This window comes from Platalea leucorodia (assembly GCF_965183815.1).
Source record: "Platalea leucorodia genome assembly, contig: HAP1_HAP1_SCAFFOLD_372, whole genome shotgun sequence".
Taxonomy (NCBI): Eukaryota; Metazoa; Chordata; class Aves; order Pelecaniformes; family Threskiornithidae; genus Platalea; species Platalea leucorodia.
In genome coordinates, this window is record NW_028121209.1 from 1 (window position 1) to 25,622 (window position 25,622).

The window sequence follows — 25,622 nt, forward strand, 5'->3', positions numbered from 1 at the left end:
GCAGATATCTGGTTTCTTGGCTCAGCGGGGGACAGAGGGGCGATGTGTGTGAGTGCTTCCTCCAGTTTATGAGTATACCCCTGGCAGGGCTCCCACCGGGGCTGGGCAAGCTGGCTGGCTTCTGGTTTCATCCTGACCCTAACTACAGGCAGGGGAGAGAGTCAACCGCTGGGATTAGAGGCGAGAGCCATTCTTCACTACCACCTGCAGACCCCTGGCACCCCTCGGATGGCCCTTATCCTCCTGGCACAGAAAAGCTCAGACAGAAAACCTGGGGCCGAAGGCCCACATCCCCACAGTGGATGAGAACACAGTGACAGACCACCACAATTTGATGAAAAAGGAGAATGGCATTAGAAACACTTTTCTAAATGCTAACGTTAGGAGGTGTGGTGCACAATACAAAGCCTTGAAAGAAGCTTCAGCATCCAGCTTAACCCCGCACACCTGTCCAGAGCTTTGATTTCTAATCCCAGGAATAAAAAAAAAATACAGGTAGCTGTGGCAACAGAAATAGCTGTGTATGCCCCCACCCCTTTATAACATTAAATACAGGGGTAACTTACACTCTGGGAATGAGAACGTCTCAAAGAAAAAAATTATACTTTGCTATTAAACCAGATACATTCAGACCTTTCATCATGAAGCTTCTGATGATCTTTGACAAACATCTGAATAATGTCTTTGTTTGCTTTTTGCTTTGTTTTAATCTCCCCAATTATTTTCCGCGGTTCTCTGGAGCACAGAACCAGGGGCCGAACGCTGCTCTCTGCTCCGAAGTAGCGATTCCCATGTCAGCTAAGGGGAGCTGCAGCTGTGCGAGCAGCAGGGCAGGACAGGTCTCCGAGGTTATTAGTATAAGCTTAGTCACACTCTGTGGTGACGTCCTGTTAACAACTGCGACTCAAACCAAAAAAAAAAAGAAATCTAAAAACAACACACACAAAAACCCCCAAAACCATAAAAACATACGCTCTGTGCTCTTCCCCTGGCATCTAGCAAATGAGGCAACAACAACTCTGCTCGGAAAAGTTCCCTGAGCTGCCTGTCAGTAACATCATACGTATTTTTTGCTTTCTACGACTACTACAACTATGACATTTTCCATGTTTTATTTTGCATATGTGATCTAGAGTTCACTTACTGTTAGATGCTGGAACAGCCATGCCCTCATGATATTTGTGGCTACTTTGGGAAAGATGCCACGCTTTTTATGTCGCTTTTTGTCCTTATCTGGATCATCATCATCACCTGTGCTGGGGGAAGCTACACTGTTGTCCAAGCCGTCACCTGTAAATATAGTGAATCAAATTTTGACTTATGCTACCTTTATATACTTCAGCCGAAGCCTGGCTTTGGGTATAAACTGCATGAATATTTAAATGAGGTATAAATTCTTTAACACCGTAATTCACCAGGGGTTGAGGGGATGGGGGGGAAGAGACATGGGGAGAGGGAGGGTCTCAGGACTGTGTCAGCCCCATTCTGGTTTATCCTGAAGGACAGTGTGACCATTTCTGCCACTGGATTCAGCACTATAACCCAAAACAAAAAGTGCTTAAAAAAAAGAAAAAAAAATTTTTTTTTTGCAAGCATCCAGCTTGCAAAGGTGGAAACAGTGGCTTGTCTTCACACTAGGTCATTTTCCAAAAATTCATCCCAATCAGCTACTTTGGCTGAGATGGCAATTAGAAAAGTATCAATGGTGTCCCATCCCCGTGACTTGTGTGAAGCTGGGTGCCCCGTCCCACTCTGGGATGCAAAAAGAGGGGTGAATGCAGCTCTCTTGCAACATCATATTCTCTCCCCAAATTCAGCAACAACCAGAGGACTGGGGCATCGCTTATGTTGTCTTTTATAGATGTTCAACTTCCCCTGACTTTTGATGGGAGGTGGGTAGCTAACTGGCCTCCCCTCTTCCCAGCCCCAGCCTAAAGAAATTCATACTGGGATAAGCAGGTACCAATTTGACATACACCATAGGAATTAACACCCTGCTTTATGCCAGTGTGCCATATCCGTAATAGGTGTCTGCTCCCGTTAAACAACAACTGATCCAGAATGAATTTCCTTAATGCAGAGAAGGTCTCAGACAGTTCTCATCACATTAGCAACATATCTATGGGAGGATGTAACTGCATAGCAGCCAACTTGGGTCTGGGCGGACAGGCTACGGGTCAAAGGAAAACAAAAGTTGCAGTGCCCGGCCAGTCTGCATGCAATTTTTGTTTCAAACCCTGAAAGCAGTTTATAAACAAGTCCACATAGCAAATCAGTCTTTGCATTCTCTGCACGTGGATTGAACAGTACATCCTGGCTTCTGCGGACACTGTATGTGTAGCAACATGGAGCTGTGACGTTATTAGGCAAGTGTTTTTCACACCCCTGGGCAAGAATGATCAAGAAAGTAATCTGAATTGGGCTGAATCAAAACTCTGTTAGGAATAAAAATTAAAAATAAATTTAAAAAAAAAAAAAAAGGATGCAAACTGTCAAAATTATGATTTGTTAAACAGCCTTCAGCACCAAAAAAAAAAAAAAAGTTATTATTAGTGTTATATTTTTAGTACCCTACTGACCGTGGCAAATTTATAATTGTCCTTATGACTTGGCCTGTGTCTTTAATGAAATGGTAACCTTGGGTAGTTATAGAAACAAACAAGATTTTAATGAAGAAATCAGATATCCGACAAATTCTTTGAAAGCCCAGTATGTAAAAAAGGGCTTTTATACAGAGAAGCAATTCACCATATAAAATAATAATTCATAAAAGAAACATGAGCAAAGGAAACAACTCAACAGCATTTAAAATTCCATGGGCTAATCCACTTTCTGTCTGCAAGAGGCAAACAAGGAAAAGAAAAGTATTACGCATTCATTGATTAAAAATGAAAAGCTTCTAACCTAATGACACTGCCTTTCACCACCTCCCTGCAATCGTCCACCCACCCTCCTCCCCCCCGCCATTTTTTTTAAAATACACTCTCTCCTCATTTCAAACCCCCTTCAGATTAATTTAGCAGGCATCGCCTCGTGCCTGACGGGAGGAGGACTCATTGATAATTTATGGAAATATCTACTATAATCCAAGGGAGATGACTTTTTTTTCCAGCTTTGTGCATCAATAGATAATCAAGGCCTTCAAGCAGCCTTAGCTTCCCATTACCTCGGGCAAGAGAATTCCTGAAAGCATGCCTCCGGGGCACCTGAATTATATCCTCCATTAGGGGAGGAAAAGCTTTCTGCATTCCACCTACAACACTCCCCAGAACCTTTCCTGTTTATTTCTGCTGTATGAAAGCAGAAGCATTAGGAACAGGATTTTTTAAGTGAAGACTTATGTAGATACAATGGAGAAACCTTTCAAGCGCGAGCCAGATCACCTCCTTCAATCCCTGGCGGTGACCTATCCCAAATAAAAGGTTTCTGTTACATCATTAGCTCAAGCCAAAAACAGCCTTGGCTTAATGCACAGTTTGTTCTTCCTACTGTTTTTAGGCAAATACTGCTACTTTACTCCCATCTGGGAGGGAAATTACACTGCTGGGCTGTAATCTAAGACAAGATTTTCATTGGAAGCAAATGCTTTCAATCCAGTGTAAATACTGGTGCATGTTCAGAAAAGCCTAAAACAATAAACCCTGGCCCCGTCCAACACAAGTTAGAGAAAGTGAAAGGCAGGGAGAGGATAAGAAAGCACCCGGCTATCCTAAGAGCAAATGCTTCGGTAGACTTTTATAAATTGTTTAACCTCTTCCACTTTTTTTAAATGGAAAATTGATCCCGTAAAGACTGAAACCACAGAAAGAAGTCTAAATGGTCAATTGTGGATTTTAGTATTTCCATCTACTTTGCAACTCGATACACTCACCTCTGTGAGGTCTCCAGAGATTACCCCCTCCCCTTTTTTTCCCCCCCTCTTTTCCTCTTTTTAAAGATCACTAAAAAAACTTGAAGCACCACTGACCAGCCACACGGTAGCAGCTACGAACCGCATTTGTAAAATGTCAGCGGCGACTCCGTTCCTGAAGTTGACTTCTCCTGCCGCCAAATGAAGGCGAACTGAAAAGGTGGAAATAATCATAGAAATGATGCTAGTCCATAAACAAGCTTACAGCCTCATTAGTATAGCGGGAGGCTCCGCTGGGTGATTTATGCTTGTTTTGCTGATGCCATGAGGAAATGCCATAGGGCAACTTTAGCCAGCTGCTAATGGTTTCTGACAGCTTCTTAGCAACTAGTGCAAGCAACGCCGTGGCGTTTGCTAGTGACAGAAACCGAAAATGTCATATTATCTTCCCATGTGTCACGAAGTCCATGTGGCAATTAACTAGCAGGCCAGTGACTGAGGGGCCAGAGGCTCTTCAAAATGGCCTGTGGCTATTCGGGGGGCAGAGCAGGCGCACCGCTCGCGTTTACCCTGCACATATGCACGGCCGTATGCGCGATCTGTATCACGCTCCCTCCGTCTCGGTCGCCAATGAGTTTGGTCCACACGGATCCTTTGTCCGTGGAGAAACTCCGGCTCGCTTTCTCTTTAGGCACGGCGTGACATTATCAGAGGAACTGCAAGTAATCTGTCTTGATATGATGGTTGGAAATGGCACTTTAATTGGCAATACCTGATTCTCTGGTTTTGAGTGCTGGATCCGAAGGTGCTAGCTGTTTTTCTGCTCGCTCGCAAATTAGTCTAAAAGGATTTAAGATCACTGAAGCAGACTCGTTGCCTGTCAAATTGCTGGGAGCGCAGCGACTCTGCACAGCAACTAGACGCTATTTAAAAAAAATCCCGGAGCCTGTAAGGAGCAGGAGGAGAGCCCGGGCTCTGCACGCCCGTTCCCCAGCGAGCAAAACCAGGCACTATATGTCAAACTGTCAAACCTTTCAGCGTGGCCGTTTGCCCTTTCAAATAATATTTAAGAATTGTTTTTACACAATTTTTTATAGGCCATGGTCTAGTGAAAGAGGCCAACCAACAAAGAAAGGAATTTGTACTACAATTCGTCCGTGGACGATTTCTTGCCAGACCTGGGCCGGTCCCCATGGAGCGAGGCAGGTGACCTGTGGCAGCTCCACGGCTGTCGGGGAGCTCCGATTTCAAACGCCCTCAACTCCGGCGTCCCAGAGTTGCCTATTTAAGCACACCCAGGCATTTAGGCCGCGCTATCTTGTTCCTTTCAAGAAAGGATAAAGCGGCATTTATCGTATTCAGCCCCGCTGAATGGGTCAGGCCGGCCGTGCCAGCGGCGGCTCCTCTCACCGCACCCCCCTCCCCACCGCCATCGCATCCTACGACTTCCCTTCCCCTCCCACTCCCCCAAAAATCGGAGGCAGAAGCGGCAAAGGGCAACTGGGTTTACAGAGGCTCCTCGAGTGGGTAATGTTCTCTTTGTCCTGGGTGATCTGTTATAAACCTTTGTTGGCAAAATAGGTGCAACTGGAGAGCAACCTGGCACACGCGCTCGCCTTCAGTGGCAGCGGCTGTTGCAGGAATTAGGTGGCAATTCAAAGCCTCCTCCCTCGGTTCCACACCAAACCGAAATGAAACGTCATCGTCCTCCAATGTTGGAACGGCATAGCTAGGCAACTTTCAGTCACTCAGCTCCTAAATCCATCCTCAGGCCTCCATCCTCAGACCTCTAACACAGAAGTTGCCCAGATACGACATGAACAGTCTCAATCTCAAGTCAGGGACATTTCAGAAAGGTTGGAAATTCAGATGTCCTAAAACCCTGTCCCTTCGCTCAACTAGAAAATCCATGCCTTTGCGTGTAGCTCTTCAGACTAACATCCTCGAATGATTTTAAGTGACAAGGAATCTCAATAGCAAAATGCCAAATACAGTTTTACTACAAGTATCTTCACCAGATGCAACAGGTTCTTTCTCACTGCACGTAGCCCTGACCTAGGATCGAATCAGTATTTGGAGCACAAATATTTTTACATCAAAGCAAAACATACTATTCCTAAAGAGCCTGCTTCCCACACCTCTGTCACAAGATTCGAGAGAGGTTTTGGGGTCCACTGTTCAGTTTGCTGGGAGGGGGTGAGAGGAGGGCACTGGCTTTGCTGAGGTCCACCAAATCACATCGATGAACGCCACCTTCCACAGCTTTTACAGTCCACCTCTAGATAAACACGTAAATCCACTGCTTTAAGGCATTCACAGAAGAAAATGTTAAAGACACATACCCAGAAGCCCTGGAAAAGACCCAGAGCAACTTTTAACTGGACTGGATGGCTCCACTAACAGGGGGCTAAATCAGTGTCCTCTAAAAGACTCAACGTTCCCTAAGTTGAACTTATTTTTATGTTTCCAAATCTATCCGGTTAAAAGCAGCTTCTGCCTCCTAGAAGAACTTTATGGTTTGCACTTACTTTTGCATTTAATAAGCTAATATAATTTAAATTATGTGCTGTATTTGGACAAAAACTATTGACTTCTCTACTAGACTTGTAATGTTTTTGGTGCTGTGAACTGAAACACCTAACATGATGCCCCAAAGTTTGCGGGCTTTTCAGTAGTGTGATTTTTTTTTAAATTCTATCATAGTTTTTTTAAAGCATTTAGATACGAGTTCCTCAAATTCCTGCTTCTGCTAGCATGAGAAATCCTACATTATCTAAGCCAAATATTTAACTGTTCACTGTCCATCCACAGCTCTGTTGGTTCCTTTCTCTTTCAACCCCTCCAAGAATCCACATCTCTTCAGTAACCTTTCCAGGTACCTGGAATGCAGGATTCATTAGTAACTTTAAGCAACATAATGAACTAGAGAGATTTCAAGCAGGAAAATGACTTTCCTTAACCTTTCTTCAGTGCTCTGTGCTAATTTAGAGTCACTATTATAACTTCCACACCTATGTTATCCCTTGCAGAAACGTATCTCCAGTTTGTTGGATACCCACATATCCACCATGCTGACTTTTTGCAGAGCAGAACAAGGCCTATGCGTGAAATGTAATTTTCCTATAACATACAAAATTATGAACTCTCAAAAAGCAGGTCCAAAGACGCAACAAGTTTTTCTGTAAAACAAGAGCAAGAGCGAAAGAATCTGCCACAACCTACTGTTCACAGGACTTAAAACAAGAATCACCATTTCAGACCACCAGCACTGAATGGACTCGGGCAATCAAAGAAGAGTATGGCGTTTTTTTGGACTTTTTTAATTTGTTTCTGACACAACCAGCTCCAACACGGCTAAGGAATGTGGTGAGCAAAAGTCATACCCAAATGACTCTGACATGAGTCGGGGGGCTAATATTCATGTCCACAAGTATGGGAGGACAAGTTTGCTACTCAGAATTATAGAATCATAGAATCATAGAATCATTAAGGTTGGAAAAGACCCTTAAGATCATCGAGTCCAACCTTTAACCTATCACTGCCAAGTCCACCACTATACCATGTCCTCGAGCACCACGTCTACCTGTCTTTTAAATACCTCCAGGGATGGGGACTCAACCACTTCCCTGGGCAGCCTGTTCCAGTGCCTGACCACCCTTTCGGTGAAGAAGTTTTTCCTAATATCCAACCTAAACTTCCCCTGGCACAGCTTGAGGCCATTTCCTCTCATCCTGTTGCTTGTTACTAGGGAGAAGAGACCAACGCCCACCTCGTTATAACCTCCTTTCAGGTGGTTGTAGAGAGCAATAAGGTCTCCCCTCAGCCTCCTCTTCTCCAGGCTAAACAACCCCAGCTCCCTCAGCTGCTCCTCATAAGACTTGTTCTCCAGACCCTTCACCAACTTTGTTGCCCTCCTCTGGACACGATCCAGCACCTTGATGTCCTTCTTGTACTGAGGGGCCCAACACTGAACGCAGTACTCGAGGTGCGGCCTCACCAGTGCTGAGTACAGGGGCACTATCACCGCCCTGGTCCTGCTGGCCACATTATTCCTGATACAAGCCAGGATGCCATTGGCCCTCTTGGCCACCTAAGCACACTGCTGGCTCATGTTCAGGCGCCTGTCAACCAACACCTCCAGGTCCTCTTCCGCCAGGCAGCTCTCCAGCCACTCCTCCCCAAGCCTGCAGTGTTGCATGGTGTTGTTGTGACCCAAGTGCAGGACCCGGCACTGAGCCTTGTTGAATCTTATACAGTTGGCCCTGGCTCAACGATCCAGCCTGTCCAGGTCCCTCTGCAGGGCCTTCCTGCCCTCCAGCAGATCGACACTTCCACCCAACTTGGTGTCATCCGCAAACTTACTGAGGGTGCACTCGATCCCCTCATCCAGATCATCAATGAAGATATTGAACAGGACCAGCCCCAACACTGAGCCCTGGGGAACACCACTTGTGACCGGCCACCAACTGGATTTGACTCCATTCACCACCACTCTCTGGGCTCGGCCGTCCAGCCAGTTTTTAACCCAGCGCAGAGTGCACTTATCCAAGCCGTGAGCAGCCAGCTTCTCCAGGAGAATGCTGTGGGAGACAGCGTCAAAGGCCTTACTAAAGTCCAAGTAGACAACATCCACAGCCTTCCCCTCATCCATTAAGCGGGTCACCTTGTCATAGGAGACCAGGTTAGTGAAGCAACCCCGGTTGTCCCACACGTGCCGCATAATGGCACTCAAGATGATCTGCTCCATGACCTTTCCCAGCACTGAGGTCAGGCTGACAGGCCTGTAGTTTCCCGGATCCTCCTTCCGACCCTTCTTGTAGAGGGGTGTCACATTTGCTAACTTCCAGTCATCTGGGACCTCCCCAATTGACCAGGGCTGCTGATAAATGATGGAGAGTGGCTTGGCAAGCTCCTCTGCCAACTCCCTCAGTATCCTCGGGTAGATTCCGTCTGGCCCCATAGACTTGTGGGCATCCAGGTGGAGGAGCAGGTCAGTGACTGCCACCTCTTCGACAACTGGGGCTTCATTCTGCATCCTATCTCCAACTCCCAGCTCAGGGGCCTGAAAACTCTGAGGATGACCAGTCTTGACTATTAAAGACTGAAGCAAAGAAGGCCTTAAGTACCTCAGCCTTCTACTCATCCTTTGTGGCAATGTTTCCCTCCGCATCCAACAAAGGAGGGAGATTCTCCCTGGCCCTCCTTCTGTCGCTGATGTATCTGTAAAAACATTTTTTGTTATCTTTAATAGCGGTGGCCAGATTAAGTTCTAGTTGGGCCTTCACCTTTCTAATCTTCTCCCTGCATAACCTCACAACGTCCTTGTAGTCCTCCTGAGTCGCCACAAACGATCATTCCTCCTTACAGCAAGGTGGGGAAGGAGGCAAGCTGAGCAGCACAGGGAGCCGAGTGCTCAGATATGCCAGGAGAGAGCTGGAAGACACAGCCTGGGGATGCACGCCCAGCTGGTAATCCAAGTTGTACCTATTTGCTGAGGAGTTTTGACATGAAAAGGCCCATCAGTTTAGAAGATTTCCTAAAAATATATTATTTTAAAATTTACATGTGTATATGCACATATATATTGCGCATGTAACATTAGCCCACTGTGACTGCTCTCAACCTGCCAATGCCCAAGCAAGGGCTGACGACAGGGCTACAAGCAAAACGGTACTTCAGAAAGTTTAAAGTAACTGTGCAATTTCTGTATCAGGAAAAACTTTTTCTATCAGTTTGGATCCATGATTAGTAAGATGTGATGGAAGTGCCCACTCCAGGAGTTCCTGAGGTCAATGGCAATCATCTCAGCACATTGAATGGCCTACAGAACAGGCCCAAAAATGATTTACCACGATGATGTAGGTCTGCTTGTGAATTTGAAACGTGGTGTTGATGAGGGACCGATTTTTTTTTTTTCTTATTTCTTAAGGAAAAAGCCTTCTCAAATATATTTAATAAAAAGTTAATGAGGAACAACAAGGTTGAAAATGAGCATTAGCAAGGAACAAATACCATGTGCTTGGGTTTGCACGCATCTCTTAAGGAGATGCGGTGCATGTTTCATGCAAGGATTCAGACCATGACATAAACAGTAGGAGGCTGTCAGTCACAGATAGTATCCATATTTACAAGATACTAAAGGAAACAGTTGCAGAAATATCCTACACAAATATCCATAGATGGAGTAACCCGGACAAGTATAAATTATACTCTGGCATTTGACAAATTTTCAAAGTTTTTTTCTTGAGTCATTGTACTTTGTTCTTTAGAGACAGGAGCACCTTTTTCTAGTAACTTGATCCTCCTTTTTGACTTGAATTCCCTTCAGGCAAGCAATGAGCAAATTAGCTGTCTACGCAAAGAGTAAAAACAGCATTGATGAATAGGGGGTAAAACCCCACAGATTTTACTCATTTTCATTTGTTTGGCAGCTTTTTACAGCTGAAACAAAGGAAACCTCTTTTCCTGCACGACGTAGCACTTCTTAATGGGGTTCAGAAAACTCTGCTATTATGGGTAAGTTGTGTGATATTTCTGGAGTCATGCACCTATGTGCTGAATAAAATATTAAAAAGAAAGCAATTCATTGTATGGGAAGCAAACAACTTTCTGCTGCCAGCAACAGAAGTTTACTTTGAGCAGTTGGAAGCAAATACCCTACAGAAAAGTATCTGGTTAAACAGAAAAACATCCTGCTTTAACCAAGAATGGTAAAAAGCTTAAACAGTTGGGTTTTTTTTTTTTTTCCTTAACTTAAAAGCCAGCATGATGACCCTACCACTTCTTGGGAAAAGCTGTTTTTCAGCTATTCTCTCATTTTGTTCAAATATAGTCTTTTTTTGAAACCTATTCTCTCCATCCTCAGCTGGAGAGCTGGCCCTCCCAGCTCTGGGTCCCACCAGTTGCGTTCTCCATGAGAAGTCAACCGCATATGGTTGAGACGCAGGTAAATCCACCATTGGATTCGGTTGGTCTTACTCCCTTGCAAAGCAGGAGCACAAGAAGCAGCAGGAGGAGCACAGGACCGCTCTGCCATGGCGGAAATATGCCCAACTAATAACCCAAATGGCCACAGGTCAACTTCTGTAAATCTCTATAGCTCCTTAACAACGGACTCTATCTTTGTGTTTATCCAGCTCCTAAGACACTTGACTCTTGGACTGAGCACAAGCAGCTATAAGAGGCTCAAAGCAAAGATCAGAAGCATATTACGTATAAACTAAGGGACGCATTATCTGTAGAAACAGTTTATTCCAGTGGAGCATTTAAACCGGCTTCCTTCCCTAAACACAGCTAAACTACCCTGAGCCCTGCTTGTGTGCCTGCTCCAGAGGAGATGATGCTGTAGGTTTCACATTGTACAACAGAAAATATGTGCCAAAACCTTGACACTGTCCAAATAATTCAAAATTAGGTTCTTCTATTGAAAAAAAGTTTTTTAAAAAAATTCATTGTTGGGCAAGACAAACCAAAATGCTTGGGATTATTGAACCAAATGAAAGCATTTTCTTTTGGGCCAATTCAAGACTAACCAATGCTGGCCGAAGCTGCAGCCTGAACTATAGTTCAGATGCTGTTTGCCCCAAATCCTCTTTTGCAGGGCTGGTTCCCATACATCATGGGAGTCATATAACCATCATGAATGGGAGAGAATTAGTCTAGATGTGGCTCAGGCAAGTCAAGACTCATGACCTACCAAGTCCACATGAGATATTTCCAATTGGAAGTTCCCATGTGGTTTGTGTCAAGTGAAAAGGTTCTTGCTGATACACAATGTATTTTCTTCTACTCCTGTCACCCATTTTAAAGTGGTATCGAAACCAATAAATTATTCTTTTCCCTCTCCCTAGTTCATTAGTAACATCTGACAATGAAAACCAAGACATGATTGAAAGAAAACTAACATTAAACTTCACCTTGCATGCCATGGCGGCATCACATACTGTATTTCCTCACATACAGCGGTCACTTTGCAACTACGTAAGGCAAAATTAAAAGGGATGAGAATAAACCATGCCCCCATCTCATCTACCTTTCCTCCTTTGACAGTAACAACATCTCAGCTGCCACTGCCTATGCTTCAAAAAACCACCCATCATCTCACACAACCTTATAAAGATCCACTTGCTGCAGCCATTACTCCAGGAAATCATAGCCACTGAAACCTCTTCATTAGGCAGTTAGCAAAAAGACACCTGGCTTTGAACTTAAGGCACAAATCAATTATTTCTTTGTACTTAAAACAAGAGGAAGACAATTTTGATTTGTTATGGCAGACTAATCCAAACACCTTTCTGAGACAGCCAGGTGGTTCCCAATGCAGGAACCTGTATCTCACAGCTATGGAAAGGAGGGCAGAGAAGAGGGCTGGCCACGTCCACCTAGAAGAACCGTTTCCACAAGGTGTCTTTGAGGTCCAATGGAAATTAGATACCTGCGTGGTGGCCTAAACTACTGGGCAGAGCAGGGAGAATGACAAGGCCTCAGGAATCTTCCAGTACCTGGGCTCCATACGGACAGGGCAGGAGTTGGACCCAAAATACTTACGCTTCTCTTTTCTAAGCAAATGTTAGAAATATTTGCAATCATGACTGAATGGACGGCATTTGGACCACAGCATGAGTTTCCTCACCTCGCCCTGCCCTAGCACTGCCTGGGATGCTCAGAAGAAGCCTGCTTCGCTTTCCAAACACAAAACCTTATGTTACCACGTGGGTAATCAGCTCAGGAAAAAACACCTTAATTACAAAATACACAACCCTCTTTCAGATCTTTTAAAGGAAGGGCATAGACAGAATTAATAATGTTTTTCTTATGCTGTCCCCACTGCTCCTTGCTGCCCAGTGCCCTAAATCCACTGCTCTTGTTCTTCTAGCAAAAGCCAGTCACTCTGGAGGGCCTGTGACAATAGCGGGAGGCTGCTCCTCGGGAAGGAGGTGCAGAAGCCAAAAGCAGATAAGTAGATTTGACAGAGCCAAGCTCACACAAAATTTTCTTCCACTTGACTGTCCCTCTCCAACACAAAAGGCAAATCTGCTCTGATGAGGTGGCGCTTAAAAAAAGGCCACAATGGAAAAAACAAACCTGAAGTTGGGCTTTAGAGTGAAGGCGCGGTGGCGTCGGCACTGGCTGCCAGCAGGCAGGCACGCCGCTGCTGCTGCACGGCTCCCGCTGCCCTCCGCTCGGCATGGTGAGCAGGACAGGGGCAGTTTCAGAAAACATCTCCCACCACCTTTCCTGTGGCTCATGTGGGCAGCATCTGGTAGAGCGTGGCACTAGAGACGGAGGGCACCCATGGGTGTCATTCTGCACCAACCGAAGCACAACTGCTAGTGGTAGCTGGGCTAAACTTTGCTTGGGCTCATCTACACAAAAGAAAGCAAGCCCCAATTTGGGTAGGATGCAGCAGCGGTTGCTCGAGAAGAGGGCTGCTCGCTCTGCCCAGACTTTCCTTGCTCTACACAGCTGGGAAGGATCAAGCCATGACTGCTGTGGTGCTTAGGCCATTAATTCCCCTTCTGCTACAACCACGTCCCCCAGAAAAGTGGAATCTACTTTCCCACCTTCGCTAACACCCCTTGGGTGCGGGGAGGTGGGGTGGCACCATGGCCAGGTTGGGGTACAAGCCCTGCACATCCAGGCAGCTGGCATGAATCCAGCCCCCATGGCAGAGCCTGAAAACTCAGAGGGCTTGGAGAGCCCTTTGGTGGAATAACGGTGATGAGGAGGTGGTCTTGACCCTGTTCCTCGTGGTCGGGCACTGGCCACCAGGCTCAGCACCAAAGCTGAGCTCCCTTCATGGTCCACCCCAGAGGCATGTAGGCACTGACAGCCCTGTCAGACAGTTCAGTCCTACTAAGTTAGCACGTCCCCTTCGGCCTCAGCTTAATGTATTCATGTCACTGCTATGTTTTTTTGTTTCCTACGACTTGCTGTCACAGCTTCTGGTGTTTTGCTGTTTGTTTTGCAGTGCAGTTATAGGTTAGGGTTTGTTTTTTTTTCTCCAAATTAAAACAAACAAACAACAAACCCAAATGCAAATCATCCAGGAACAAACAGATGTCAGAGAGTCCAAAACACGCACTGAAGGTGAAAGCAAAGTCAGAACAATGCTGGACGTGTATAAACTTCCCCTGAATATCACCTACAGGTGCACACGTGCCTTATTTTCACCTCCATCTTCCATCACTACATATTCCTAGAGATCAGCTACCCGGGATTACTTTGAATAGGCAAACTGATGGGAGGAAAGGGAAAAACTTCTGGGGCACTCCAGAGTTTGAGTATTATTTATGTCACTACAGCTAGCGGCATCAAAGTTGGGAAACCACTGTGAGAGGGATGAAGGATGGGAAGGAGGTAACTCAGCCATTTCCAGTTCATCTCTCTTTGACCCCATTCCTTCACAATAAGAGTGCTTAATCAAAATCCCACAGAAAGCTCAAAGCAAAGCTGGGTCATAGCAAAAAGCCATCCAGTGTCTTAAAAAAACCCCAAAAACCCACCAACTTCAAACATCCTTCAAAAAGCAAGTCAAAAAGATTTCTGGTGTTTCTTTTTCAATCCGCACCATTTGTCATTATCCCTAATACAAACAGTAGTAGAAGCGGGTAGAAAGAAAAAAACATGTGTTTTTAGTAATGTGATGTACTTTAAATGACATGAATGAGTAACCAAAGAAGTTAAAGCAAACCTCAGGTTCTGTCAGGCTAAAAACCACAGGCATCAGCTTCCCCTACGCAGGTATAGACCACATGGAAGAATAGTCTTGCTCTTCTGCTGAAGCAACCTCATCCTTGTTGAAAGGGCTGAGGACCTTGTCTCGCCCCTTCCACCCACCAGTGATGGAAGAGGACTCTCATCTGCCCAGCCCACCACTTGATCTGTCTCCTCCTGGGGCAGCCTGGCAGTGCCTACAAAGTCACCAGCTTCACCTTCAAAATGGTCCTGCCAAATATCCCATTGCTCAGATGGTACCATCTCAGTGGAGGTTACCAAGGAATATATTTATTTCTACTGTGTACCCCTTGCTCCAACTTTCAAGACGTGCTTCTCAACTGATGTGTGAGGATACACTGTGCACACACAGCCAGCCAACGCTGCTCCTGGTTAAACATCAGCAATGTCCCCATGCCCTTCTTGCACATGCAGTATCAGCTAGAAAGGTTTCATAGGCACCGGTTGCCACACTAAGGGAAAGGTTGACTTTTCTGAGCATCCTGTAAATGCTGGGAAAAGAGAAGAATGGAAATGAAATGGAAGGAGCAACCTGGAAAGAAGAAGGGGAAAACAGGAGACCTTGGCTCAAAGGAGAGAGCTGACCACACTCTTAGCTCTGCCTTCATCTATAGAAGATGTTTGCTTTTTTAAATCTCAGAAAAAATGTGGTGTGTGAGCTAAGTTGGTCTCTAAGCAGATTTAACTTTGGTGACCTGAACTTACTCTGCAGATCACCATAGGTCTCTCTGACCTTGGCAGTGACACAAGGATCATATTTTCTCATGGCTGAATTACTCTGGAATAATTCTGCCAATGTATTAGGCATAAATAGCTTTTTATTTAGCATGTGTTCTCTCTTTCTGCCTCTTGCCTCCCCAGACAAAATCTATTTATTGGGATAAGGAAAACCCCACCCTTCATTAAGGTCTGGGTACACATCTTGAGGGCTAGACAGAAGAGTGGCTGCTTCATGCTCATGGCTATGTATTTTCAGACATTGCCTTCAGCAAGATGGATTTTGGAGTCAACTGGAAGATTTGTTGCTTTTGATTGGAGTGGTCAGTCTGCATATTTGCAGATGAACATACAAGTATCTTCAGACACAAAGGAGGGGGAATATACGGATTGATAGTGGGAAGGTTCAGCTTTGGTCGCCAAAACAGAAAACACGATCCTTGCTGTACATCTACATGTAAGTGAGGAGCAGCTCTACTAAAACCAGCCAAGCTGCACTGAGATAAGCAAAAAAAAAAAAATTAAAAAAAAAAAAAAATCACATCTTGGTCTTGCAGAAAATTGACCAGTTTGGAAGGAACAGGTAAACAGCGTGTTCTTGGACAAGAGTCAGCACAGTTTGGATGATGCAGACCTTTCCGTTCAAGAGTTGCACTGGTTTTTGCGTCTGGTCACTTGAGGTCACACCACAGAGCTCTGAGGCTCTGCAAAAGCCCTGCACGCTTCCTCCCTATGACAGAGGTGGCTAAAGTGGCTATTAAAATCAGTTGTTATTCTGATGCCACCTGATTCTTAATTGCTAAAGGAATGGGGACTGAAACCACAGAAAGGACTTCCTGGCACTGGCTAAGGAAGTATCAGTTTTTGAGGTCAGAATAACATCCCTTAAAAATATGAATCAGAACGGTCCTTTCATGCTGCATCTTGATAAAGGCAGGCAAAACATTAGCAGACTATTTTGATGAAGACCAGGATAGTTTTGTAATATATATACAGACACACACTCAGATGTGCATAAAAAGGAAAGAAAATACTTGCAACCCGGTATTCAAATTATCTTGTGACAGTCAAATAAATCCTAGTAAATACTGTTTCCAGTTTTCACCATCACTCTGAATGAGAGTCTCTTCTAATAAACTCATCGCACGTTGAGTGAAATGGAAACACAATTTTCCAACTGTTTGTAAACTGCTTGCTTCATCCGTACAGAACTTTTGCTGTACGGCTGACCACTTGCAACCTGCAGGCAACTCTTAAGACTGGGTCACCAAGGCTTCCCAGGCAGAAAAAGAAGTCTCCAGTCACACATTTGCACTCTTTCCCATAGCGGTGTCAGAGCAATAACCACCGATGCCAAAACTGGCGATTCTCTTGAGACTGGAAAATGCTTTCACAACTATCTGCCAATTATCTGAACAGTTGCCAACAATGCCAGCCTCTGACCCATTGCTAATCAGGCTGCCGTTTTCTATGCAAAGCAACTTTGAGTTTTGTCATTTATTTTAACTGCCTGAGCAGCTTCACCTGCAATTTGTGGTTTAGGCAGATGAGAAGGCAAGACAGAGATTTTCATCTGTAGTCACCAGTTGAAATTCAAAGTTCAGCTGAAAGGCATTCTTACTTATACCTTATCTAACGGCTTCTATGCAAAAGACTTTGACACAACAACCATATTGGCAATGGATATGATCTCAGCAGTGACCTGAGCAAGGAAAAATAGACCTGGAAAGGGCAATACGCTCTTGTCTGTAAGACCACGTGGAGGCTCCCCCTCAGGCTCACCTCTCACCAGCCCAGGTGACTTTATGCACATCCGAGGTTGCACGTGAACCTCATGCAAGAGCATGCAAGGAGAGGCTCAGGACAGCGGGTGCTGTACATGTTAGCTCAAAGATGACATGAGTTTCTATGCCCCATGGTACAGAGAAAGATGTAAATAAGGATGCTGAAGTCTCAAAGCAGTCAACAAACATGCTGGAAAGCACAACCTTCCGAGGTGCTGCAGGGATCTGTGCAGGTTAGGACTCCGGTGGGGCAAGCAGAACAGCTTATGAGGAAGCCTCCGCCAGGACATCCCTGGAAGCACCTCACTCAACTCCCTTCCCCAGGTTTACCCTGGAGAGCCATCCCTCAAGACCCCAGATAAGGCACGCTGACAAGGTGCTGAATGAAAGCCCGCACTGTCGCTGCCAGTAACCGGCCCTCCCTCCACGCCTGCAAACCTCCAGCACTCAAAATGCAGCATCATCCCCAACCTTTGCACTCACAGCTTCCCAAGGAAGCAAGCCCTGAATTTCACGTTTCTGCAGCACAGCAGGATCACGGGGCACAATCGGGAGATATTTTTTAGGACAGCATCCAAAGGGGACTTCCTCATTTTGACATAAAAATAAGAGTTTGATATTCTGCATAAAAATTATTAAAACCCTCCTCCACCTCATCTGCTAGTGAGGATTGCTACAAATATGACTACAAAACAAAGAGGACAAATGAGCCTTTTTGAATGTGTATTAGTGCGTTTAAATGGACCGAATCTGCATCTTGTTAGTTTGGAGTGGAAGTAGGTTTAACTCTGGTTTTACATTTAAAAGGAGACAAGGCCAGTGTGTGGAGACAAGGCCCAATGGCTACCACACCAGCAGACAAAGGACCCCGTGCCCAAACAGCACAACAAAGCGAAGCCCTGAGTTGTTTGAACGTGGCCATTCCTACCGCATCAACTCAGCAACAGGTTTTGTTTCAAGGCTTCGCTCACGGCGCCTTTCATCTCACAAAAGACCTCAATGTCGTTCAGTTGAAAGTTGAGCAAAGCGTTGCTACTGAGTTTCACAAGCCCCATCCATCAGGTTTTGTATTTAGGTCCCCCGCTCCCAGAGTCATGTGAAAATCTTCCACCAAAAATACACACACACTGATGAAGCAAGCAACGTCCTGATGGCAGAGAAAGCTTGAAACCTGGCCTCCTGAGAGTGAAGTATGGGAATACAAATGCTTCCCCCCCGCCATGAGTAATATTAAAATATAAATCTCTTTTTCTATGCACGTCAAGATTTTTGAACACTTCAGATCACCAATACAGGTTAGCAAAGATGACAACTTTCATGAGATGCTCAGGCCAGCATGTTCAGGAGCTGCAGACGACACGGCCTCACCCACACACGCAACGCCCGAGTCCGCTCCCCTCATCTTCAGCAGTACAAAACACTTTGTTCTGCTTCTCCACACAGAGCAAAAATTTCCTTCCTAAACAAATGACGAGTTTCAGCACAGGTTCATCCCTCCTTACTCTAAGCATTAAAGTCAGACTGCCAAGTGCCTGAGCGAGGCAATTAGTCCTCCCCGAGCCCTTCCACAGTGAATGGAGAGAAACAGAAACTCTCCAGAGGGAAATTCAGGATCGAGATGACTACAAGAATATGTGCGCTATTAGCTTTGAATACTGCACAGAACAGTAAAAACTTACAAGCAGCGAAGCTATGGCAAGGCAATGATGGCTAACGAAGGCTGACTATGCCCATCTCTGTTTCTAAACAAGATCTGGACTTCAAGGCCCCTTCTAAAATTACTCAGGATGGAAAAGCTGAATTTAGCTCCCATCCATCACCTTATCGTGAGGATACAACCTCATGCTTCCTGCCACTGAGAATCTGGGGAAAATGCAAAATTCTACCTCTTATCATCAAATCAGAATCAATTTCTTCTTCCTATTTTGCCTTACTTGAGGGGGAAAAAAAAGCCCTCCTTGAGAGATAGCTAAATTTATGTCTTACCAAACTGAATGTAAATGCAAGAAACAGGAAGCTTTTACTTGGAAACTGGAATTTCAAGCACTCAGGGGCAAACAATGAACCAGAGAGATAAAGATGCAATGGCAATGGTAGGGGACAGACCTGCCAAGCTTCCTGCCCGCGCTGACTCAAGAGCATGTGTCCTACCATGATACGGACCGGCCACACCGCTTGCTTTTATTTTGGTAATTGGTATTTGTTCCTGTGAAAACCCCTATAAAAACAAGTCGGAAGACTGGACAATAGTAGACCCGCCATCTCTTATAGCCAGATCTTTTACTTAACACTTTAGCAAAAGATGTAATCAGCGGATCTTTGTCCATTTATACAATTCTCTCTGCTGCGACGAGGATTGTATTACACTCTCCAGCACCCGTCAGATCAGAGCATCCAGCCTTCCCCATCACTTCAAGAGATTGATCTGATACTTGAAAGCACATTTGCTATTATCTACTCCAGCCCTTTGGAAATGACATTACACAGATACGGGGGGCAGGCAAATATTGCTGCTCTTTTATTATTCCTGCTGTTCCCTCGCTTGTAATATCTGAGAAGTTCCCAGGTCAATGGGATTACTTTATCTTCCTCCCCCTTCCTTTATCTCCTCCCTCACCCCACAGGTATCCGTGTCCAAATGGGACTCTTCGGCGGGGGGTTTGCTTGACCCGGGTCACTTGAAGGTCACGCTTTTCACCACTTGCTAATGCAAAGCTTCCCCCAGCCCTCCACAGCTTCCCCCCAGCCCTCCACAGCCCCCCGAAGCCTGGGGGGTCCGGGGCACGCACCCCTCTCCCGGCCACGGGTGCAGATGGAGAAGGCAAATGCTCCCCACTGAAGCTGCAGAAGCAAAATCCTCCCCGTATGGAAACGGGAACATGTTTTGTGGTTTTAAATAAACAAAGCAAAAGGAGAGGCTCCTGAAAAAATCAGCTCAGCATAGACTTTATTCCAGCACTAAACTTGAAGGATGGGAGGCTTAACTAGTTAGGAGCAACTCGGACTATATTTTTGCCTACCAGAACGAAGATCGATTTTTATTTAGATTGATTTTAAGATTTACATGCGAGAAATGGATACAATTGGATCAAATATATACTAAAACAAATTGTTGACTCCCATGAAAGCCAATAAAACCAAAACAAATTTCACAGATCTCATCTACCAGCATTTGAGATTTGTTTTATTTCATTATTTTGTATGCATTTACGGAGCAGAAATTTGCTTAACTCTTTTCCACTTTTCTTTTACTGAAACAATAAGACTCGCTGCAGAATATTTTGTACTTGAATATTATCACCAGGATAGCATATGGCAAACTAGCAGCAGGCAGTTTATCTTCATCCTCTTTGTAAGCTAAAATTAGCACAATGCTTTTGCAACAGTGTATGATGTATTCAGACCAGTACGATATACCTAATACAACTTCAGATCCATCCCTGGCTAACCTCCAATATTCAGGCAAACTGATCACTAGTTTTAATTGAGTATTAATATATTTAGTGTCAAGTTGGCATTTATCAACTTGAGAGGCACTTTTAAGTTTCACCTACACCAACTGCAACAGTAAATAAAATTTGTGTATTAATAACACACAGAATTTTAATTCATTTGTCTGAGGTAATTCTAATTTATATTAAAACATTATGTATGGAAAGCCATGCTGCAAAAACGCATATTTGTGCATACTCTGCTTTTCAGTAACACGATATAATTAATAGTGGTGAAGAGTTGATACACCCATGTTATGACTTACATGCTCCTCCTGCTGCAGCCTGCATTCCTACAGACTGCTAGCTGGTTACTTTATTGGGATTAAATTCAACCAAGTCACCAACTTTATTGGAATTAAATTAAACCAAGTCACCAACTTTACATTTCCTGATGCTGTGGCCATGCCAGCCCTCTCTGCTCACCAGTCTGCTGTTCAACCTGGTAAATTATGGCCACCTCAGGGGTTTTTTAGCTGGATTAAATCTGCGGTGAGACACAAATCTTAGCACCGCTTGCTAACTTGTTTCTTGTAGCTGTAACACCAAGGAACTTAGCACAATGCTCTTTCTAAAGGAAATACGAAAGGTCCTGAAAAAGCCCTGTACTTTACGAGGGTGGTTGTTTCACCACCTTTTTGCCAGGTTCACAGAATAAAAATGTATAATAGTGGGAGGTAGTCACATCCAAGCATGCATACGACCAAACACACACACAAACTATAAATATTTATATACTGACATCCAAAGATTTTGTGGCTCAGTCCGCTCACCAGCTGACAGAACAGCCCCCTGCTTTACCTACAGCCCATCACAAAACTGCAACACGGGACCAAGTCTGTCTGATAGCTACACTGAAATAATATCACCACGATTCTTGCTTTTACACAGCCAGCCTCACGCAGAATTTGCATGGGTTATTCCAGACAGATACAGAAAAAAAAGAAAATGGGCAGAATCCTGCACCAAAGCCTCTCCTAGGGCATCCTCACTGCCACAGCCAGGGACAGGAGAGGATAAATAGGAGATGCTTTACTAAGCAGGGAAGGGAGGAGGAGTATGGCACGAGCATAGTATTTCAACTCCACTTCGTTGCCTCTCTTCCACCCGTTGCAATTTGCCTGTGTCTTATTCCCTACTCTTTAGCAAGAGGCTGCTACACTCTGACCTTACAGTGCCCTGAAAGAAACTTAAACACAATTTTAAATGATGACACTTTACTTCAGGCAGTTCGGTTAATACTGACCACATTATCTTTTTCCCCTGCTTTACAAAGGCAGGCAATGCAGAAGCGCGTGTGCTATAAGCCAGGGCCCCAAGGAGGAGCACCACGGCGGGGTTTCTCCCTCAGTGCTGTGCCAGGGAGGGAGCAGATCCTCTTGGCACAGCAATGAGAGCAACAAAAGGTTCTCCACCCTTACAAGCCTTGCTTCCATGACCTTCACTTGCTCACCAGACAGAGCTAAGATATGCCTTCTTCTTAAGTCCATCGGGACGCTACAGACTCCAGAATATTTTTAGCATGCATCCATGTGACACTAACTGCTATTCAGAGCTGGGGGAAGATTTAAGAATCAGTTAGGATACATCCACCACCTTTAGCTCTTTTCTGGGGACATAACTGGTGCCTCCTAGCAGGTCTTCTCCTGCCCTTCTGCAAAAGATGAATTTACAGCCCTGAGACACCACACAGTACCAGGGTTGCAAGGGCCATCGCTCTCCTGTGGCATGGGATCAGCCATGGAAAAAACAAAGTTGAAAAGGCTGTCCCTACTGTATTTTTATTTACTTATATGATGGTTCTTCTTTCTAACACCTCCACATTATGCTTCTGCAAAGAGCAACCACAAAAAACTGCCTGCAAACTCTGTGTGAGATTTTCAACACTCATGAGGAAGCAAATAAAAAAATTAAGTATACAAATATATATATATATATATATATATCACACATGTCTATTAAATGCCAGAGATACCACCTGATGATGAGGAAGTTCCCAAGCCGCAGAGTGCCGGAGGGTGGCAGAGGGCTCTGGGGAGACAGCACTTGCCCTGACGTGACACTGCTCCCATGGCACGTCACGGGCCCGGCCAGGCTCTCCCGTGCCCTTTCCCACCTCCCAAGCCCCACCAGTAAAAACTCAAGCGTGCCAAAGGCAAGATGCAAAGGCTACACGGAGGAGGCATTATGGCTAAAGAGACAAGCCAGAGAGCTAGAAGGTTTTACCAACGACACTTTCATTCAAAGACCCGCCAGAACAGCGTCAGGCATTTGCTTAGTCACAGCCCTGCGATCCCCTCCCAGCTCGGGGAGAAGAGATGTCGGGCCTCTCCCTCTGGTATTTCACATGGCACCGACTACTGGGTCACCAGGCCAGCGAGAAACGGTCCCTGATGAATTATACGGTGACAGGTGGCTCTGCCGCAAGCCACAGGGGCTGCCCCGATCACCCAGAGAAGGTCCCCATTTCATTCATGAGTTTCAATAAAAAAATAAAAAAATAAAAGCCCGTGTGCATCAATGTGCTTAGAAAAAATGATGTCAGCATCTTACAGCGTTGATCCTATTAATTAATCCCTTAAAGAATGCCCCCTCGCCCACAAACATATAATGTAATGCCGGCTTAATCTTACCTAAAAAAAAATACAATGCAATAAGATTACTAGTCTGACTCTGCTAACTGTTACAGCACTGCTTAATCCTGTATTTCAGTGCTTTAACAAGCTCCTACAATACTGTACGGAGTTTATCAGAGCAGTTGCCGAGACAAGAAGGACTTATGTTTTAAACAATATAATTCCACGGTCTTTTGTGCTCTTTACACGTTATTTTTATACAATGACTTTCATCCCGGAAGATCACAAAGCCTATTGCCTGTTCCTGTTTCCAGTGAAGTCTTCCTTTCAGGTTTCATATTGGAGCAGGATTAGAAATGAAAAAGAAATATATACATATTATAAAGGGGGGGGGGGCCATAGCAGCAAGATCTGCTGGGGCAGGATGCTCATTCCTCCCGTCCCCCGAATGCAGCTGGGATGGGTGACACCGAGCTGGCCCCCTCCTCTCAAAAAACTGCAAGGGAACCCACCTTGGTCCCGGCCCAAAAAAGCAGGTGCAAGCAAGACCTACCAAAGTATCATCCCTCCATCCCTGCAATAACTCTGTCTTCATCCCCAGGCCGCCCTCCCACCGGCACAGCCCCGCTCTGGCAACACGCGCCCGCAGCCAGGCATTTCCTGATCTTTGCTGGTTATAGACATATTAAGCTTCTCATGGAATAGAAGAAGAAAGCTCTGCTCCCTCCCTGTAATTATCAAATCAGCTCGAAAATGAGGAAGAATTGAGAATCCTCATTATAGCACATCATAAAACGTGGAGAGGTCTCGCGCTCGCTGTATGTTATTGGCACAGTCTGCCAACAAAACTTTACAAAGAGCGCAGGAATTCATGTTTGCAGAGATATTAAAGTCATAAAAGGGGAAATTTGTATTTTATTTTCCCACAGCCTAAATGAAGGTGAACCAAGCAAATTTGGCAAAGAGCGCTAGTCAGATGCCATTTCCCACAGCAGCATGGTATTTTCCTCTGGGAATAAAACATTTTCCTTCAACTACTGTTTATAACTCTTATCAGTTCAACAGCAATAGAGCCATCAAGTCCAATATCTTGTGGAAAAAAGTCAAGGTCAACAAGTACTTGCATTTTCGTTTATCTTTAGCTGCAATTGCTACTGACATTCAATTGGGTAATAAACATGAGGACTGTCAAATGCTCTCAGCAAACAGGTGATCCAAAAGCTATCAGAGAGAAAGAGGCTACCGCCAGGTAATCAAACAATCCTGTTGCAACAATTATGATTTGAGTGCATTCATTTACAGAAGCAATCACCTGTCAAATTTGAATGAATAGCGTCAAACCATTCCCACCAGCGGGGTAATAAGGGCGAGAAAATACAAACTATGTCTACTTTTTTCCCAACAAAAGCATGCCAGCATTAGCAAGAGCCATTCAAAAATAGGGTAAATAAAAAATCCAGTATCTTATTTCCTGAATTGAATTTTAAAAAAATATTTTAACATAAAAACCAGAGGAGATCTGTCCAAGTAGCTCGATCTCATGTCCGTCTCTCCCAGGAGCAATAATGGATGTTTTGGAAACCCGTAGAGAAAGGGGGGTTACACAGAAGCGGCTGGGCCGCGGGTCTGACAATCAGCACTTGGGCAGCTTCCTGAGCCAGCGGTTGCATCTGGACCAGGGTTTTTAATAGCTACAGAAGGACCCATTTTTCCACGAATTGGTCTAATCTCTTTTTGTCCCCTGCTGACCTCCACAGCACACTGTAGCAATAAATTTAACCCAAGGCGTAAAACATTTTTGTTTGTTTGTTTTAAACCTGCTAACACTCTGGAAAGCTCCTGTGTCATGAGACTTGGTGAACACCCACCCTTAGTCCTTGCATTATGGGACAAGCACCCACTTTCTCCACACGTAACTCATTTTTTAAAGACTTTTCTTCCAAACTTAGTAATCTTTTTTTTTTCCCCTCCCAGCATTTCACCTGAGAGGTAGGAAAATGGTTTACATCAAGCAGCCCGACGGCACACCCTGTTGCATCACTAATCCAGAAAAAATGCGTGCTTACAGGTTTACACTCATTGCGATAAAATGTTTCTCAAAAGTGGAGGCCATCTCAGGAACACAACTTTGCTTCTTTAACCTCCGATTCAAAGAGGTCAACGATGCACACCTGAATGTCACACTCTGCCTGCATAAGACAGCAAAAGACTCAGCTGAAGCCACCAAGACCTGGAGAGGCAAATGGGGATCAGGCTGGTGCCTTCGAGATGGAAAGCATATGGGCCATATGGGAAGTTCACTGGCTTCAATAAGCCACTGCAACGTAAAGGAGCACACCCAGGATGTGTAGGGGAAAACCACCCCCACCACAATAAAGCAACAATTTTTCTAAATCGAATCATATCAGTGACCTTCAAAACACAAGACTCGGGTACTGCTAAAAAGGGGTATCTTGGACACCGAAAA

At 44.9% G+C, this 25,622-nt stretch overlaps 1 protein-coding gene across 1 annotated transcript in view; it reads right to left on the reverse strand.

Annotated features, from left to right (window-relative positions):
* Positions 1-1,144: 1,144 nt before the first annotated feature.
* The window catches only part of LOC309604128 (homeobox protein Meis1), a gene marked incomplete at both ends in the record, with an annotated part of 57,142 nt that continues 32,664 nt past the window's right edge, over positions 1,145-25,622 (reverse strand). Inside the window, one exon of the mRNA XM_082339040.1 lies at positions 1,145-1,290. Coding sequence (XP_082195166.1) covers positions 1,145-1,290 — 146 coding nt within the window. The remainder of the gene's footprint in view (positions 1,291-25,622) is intronic.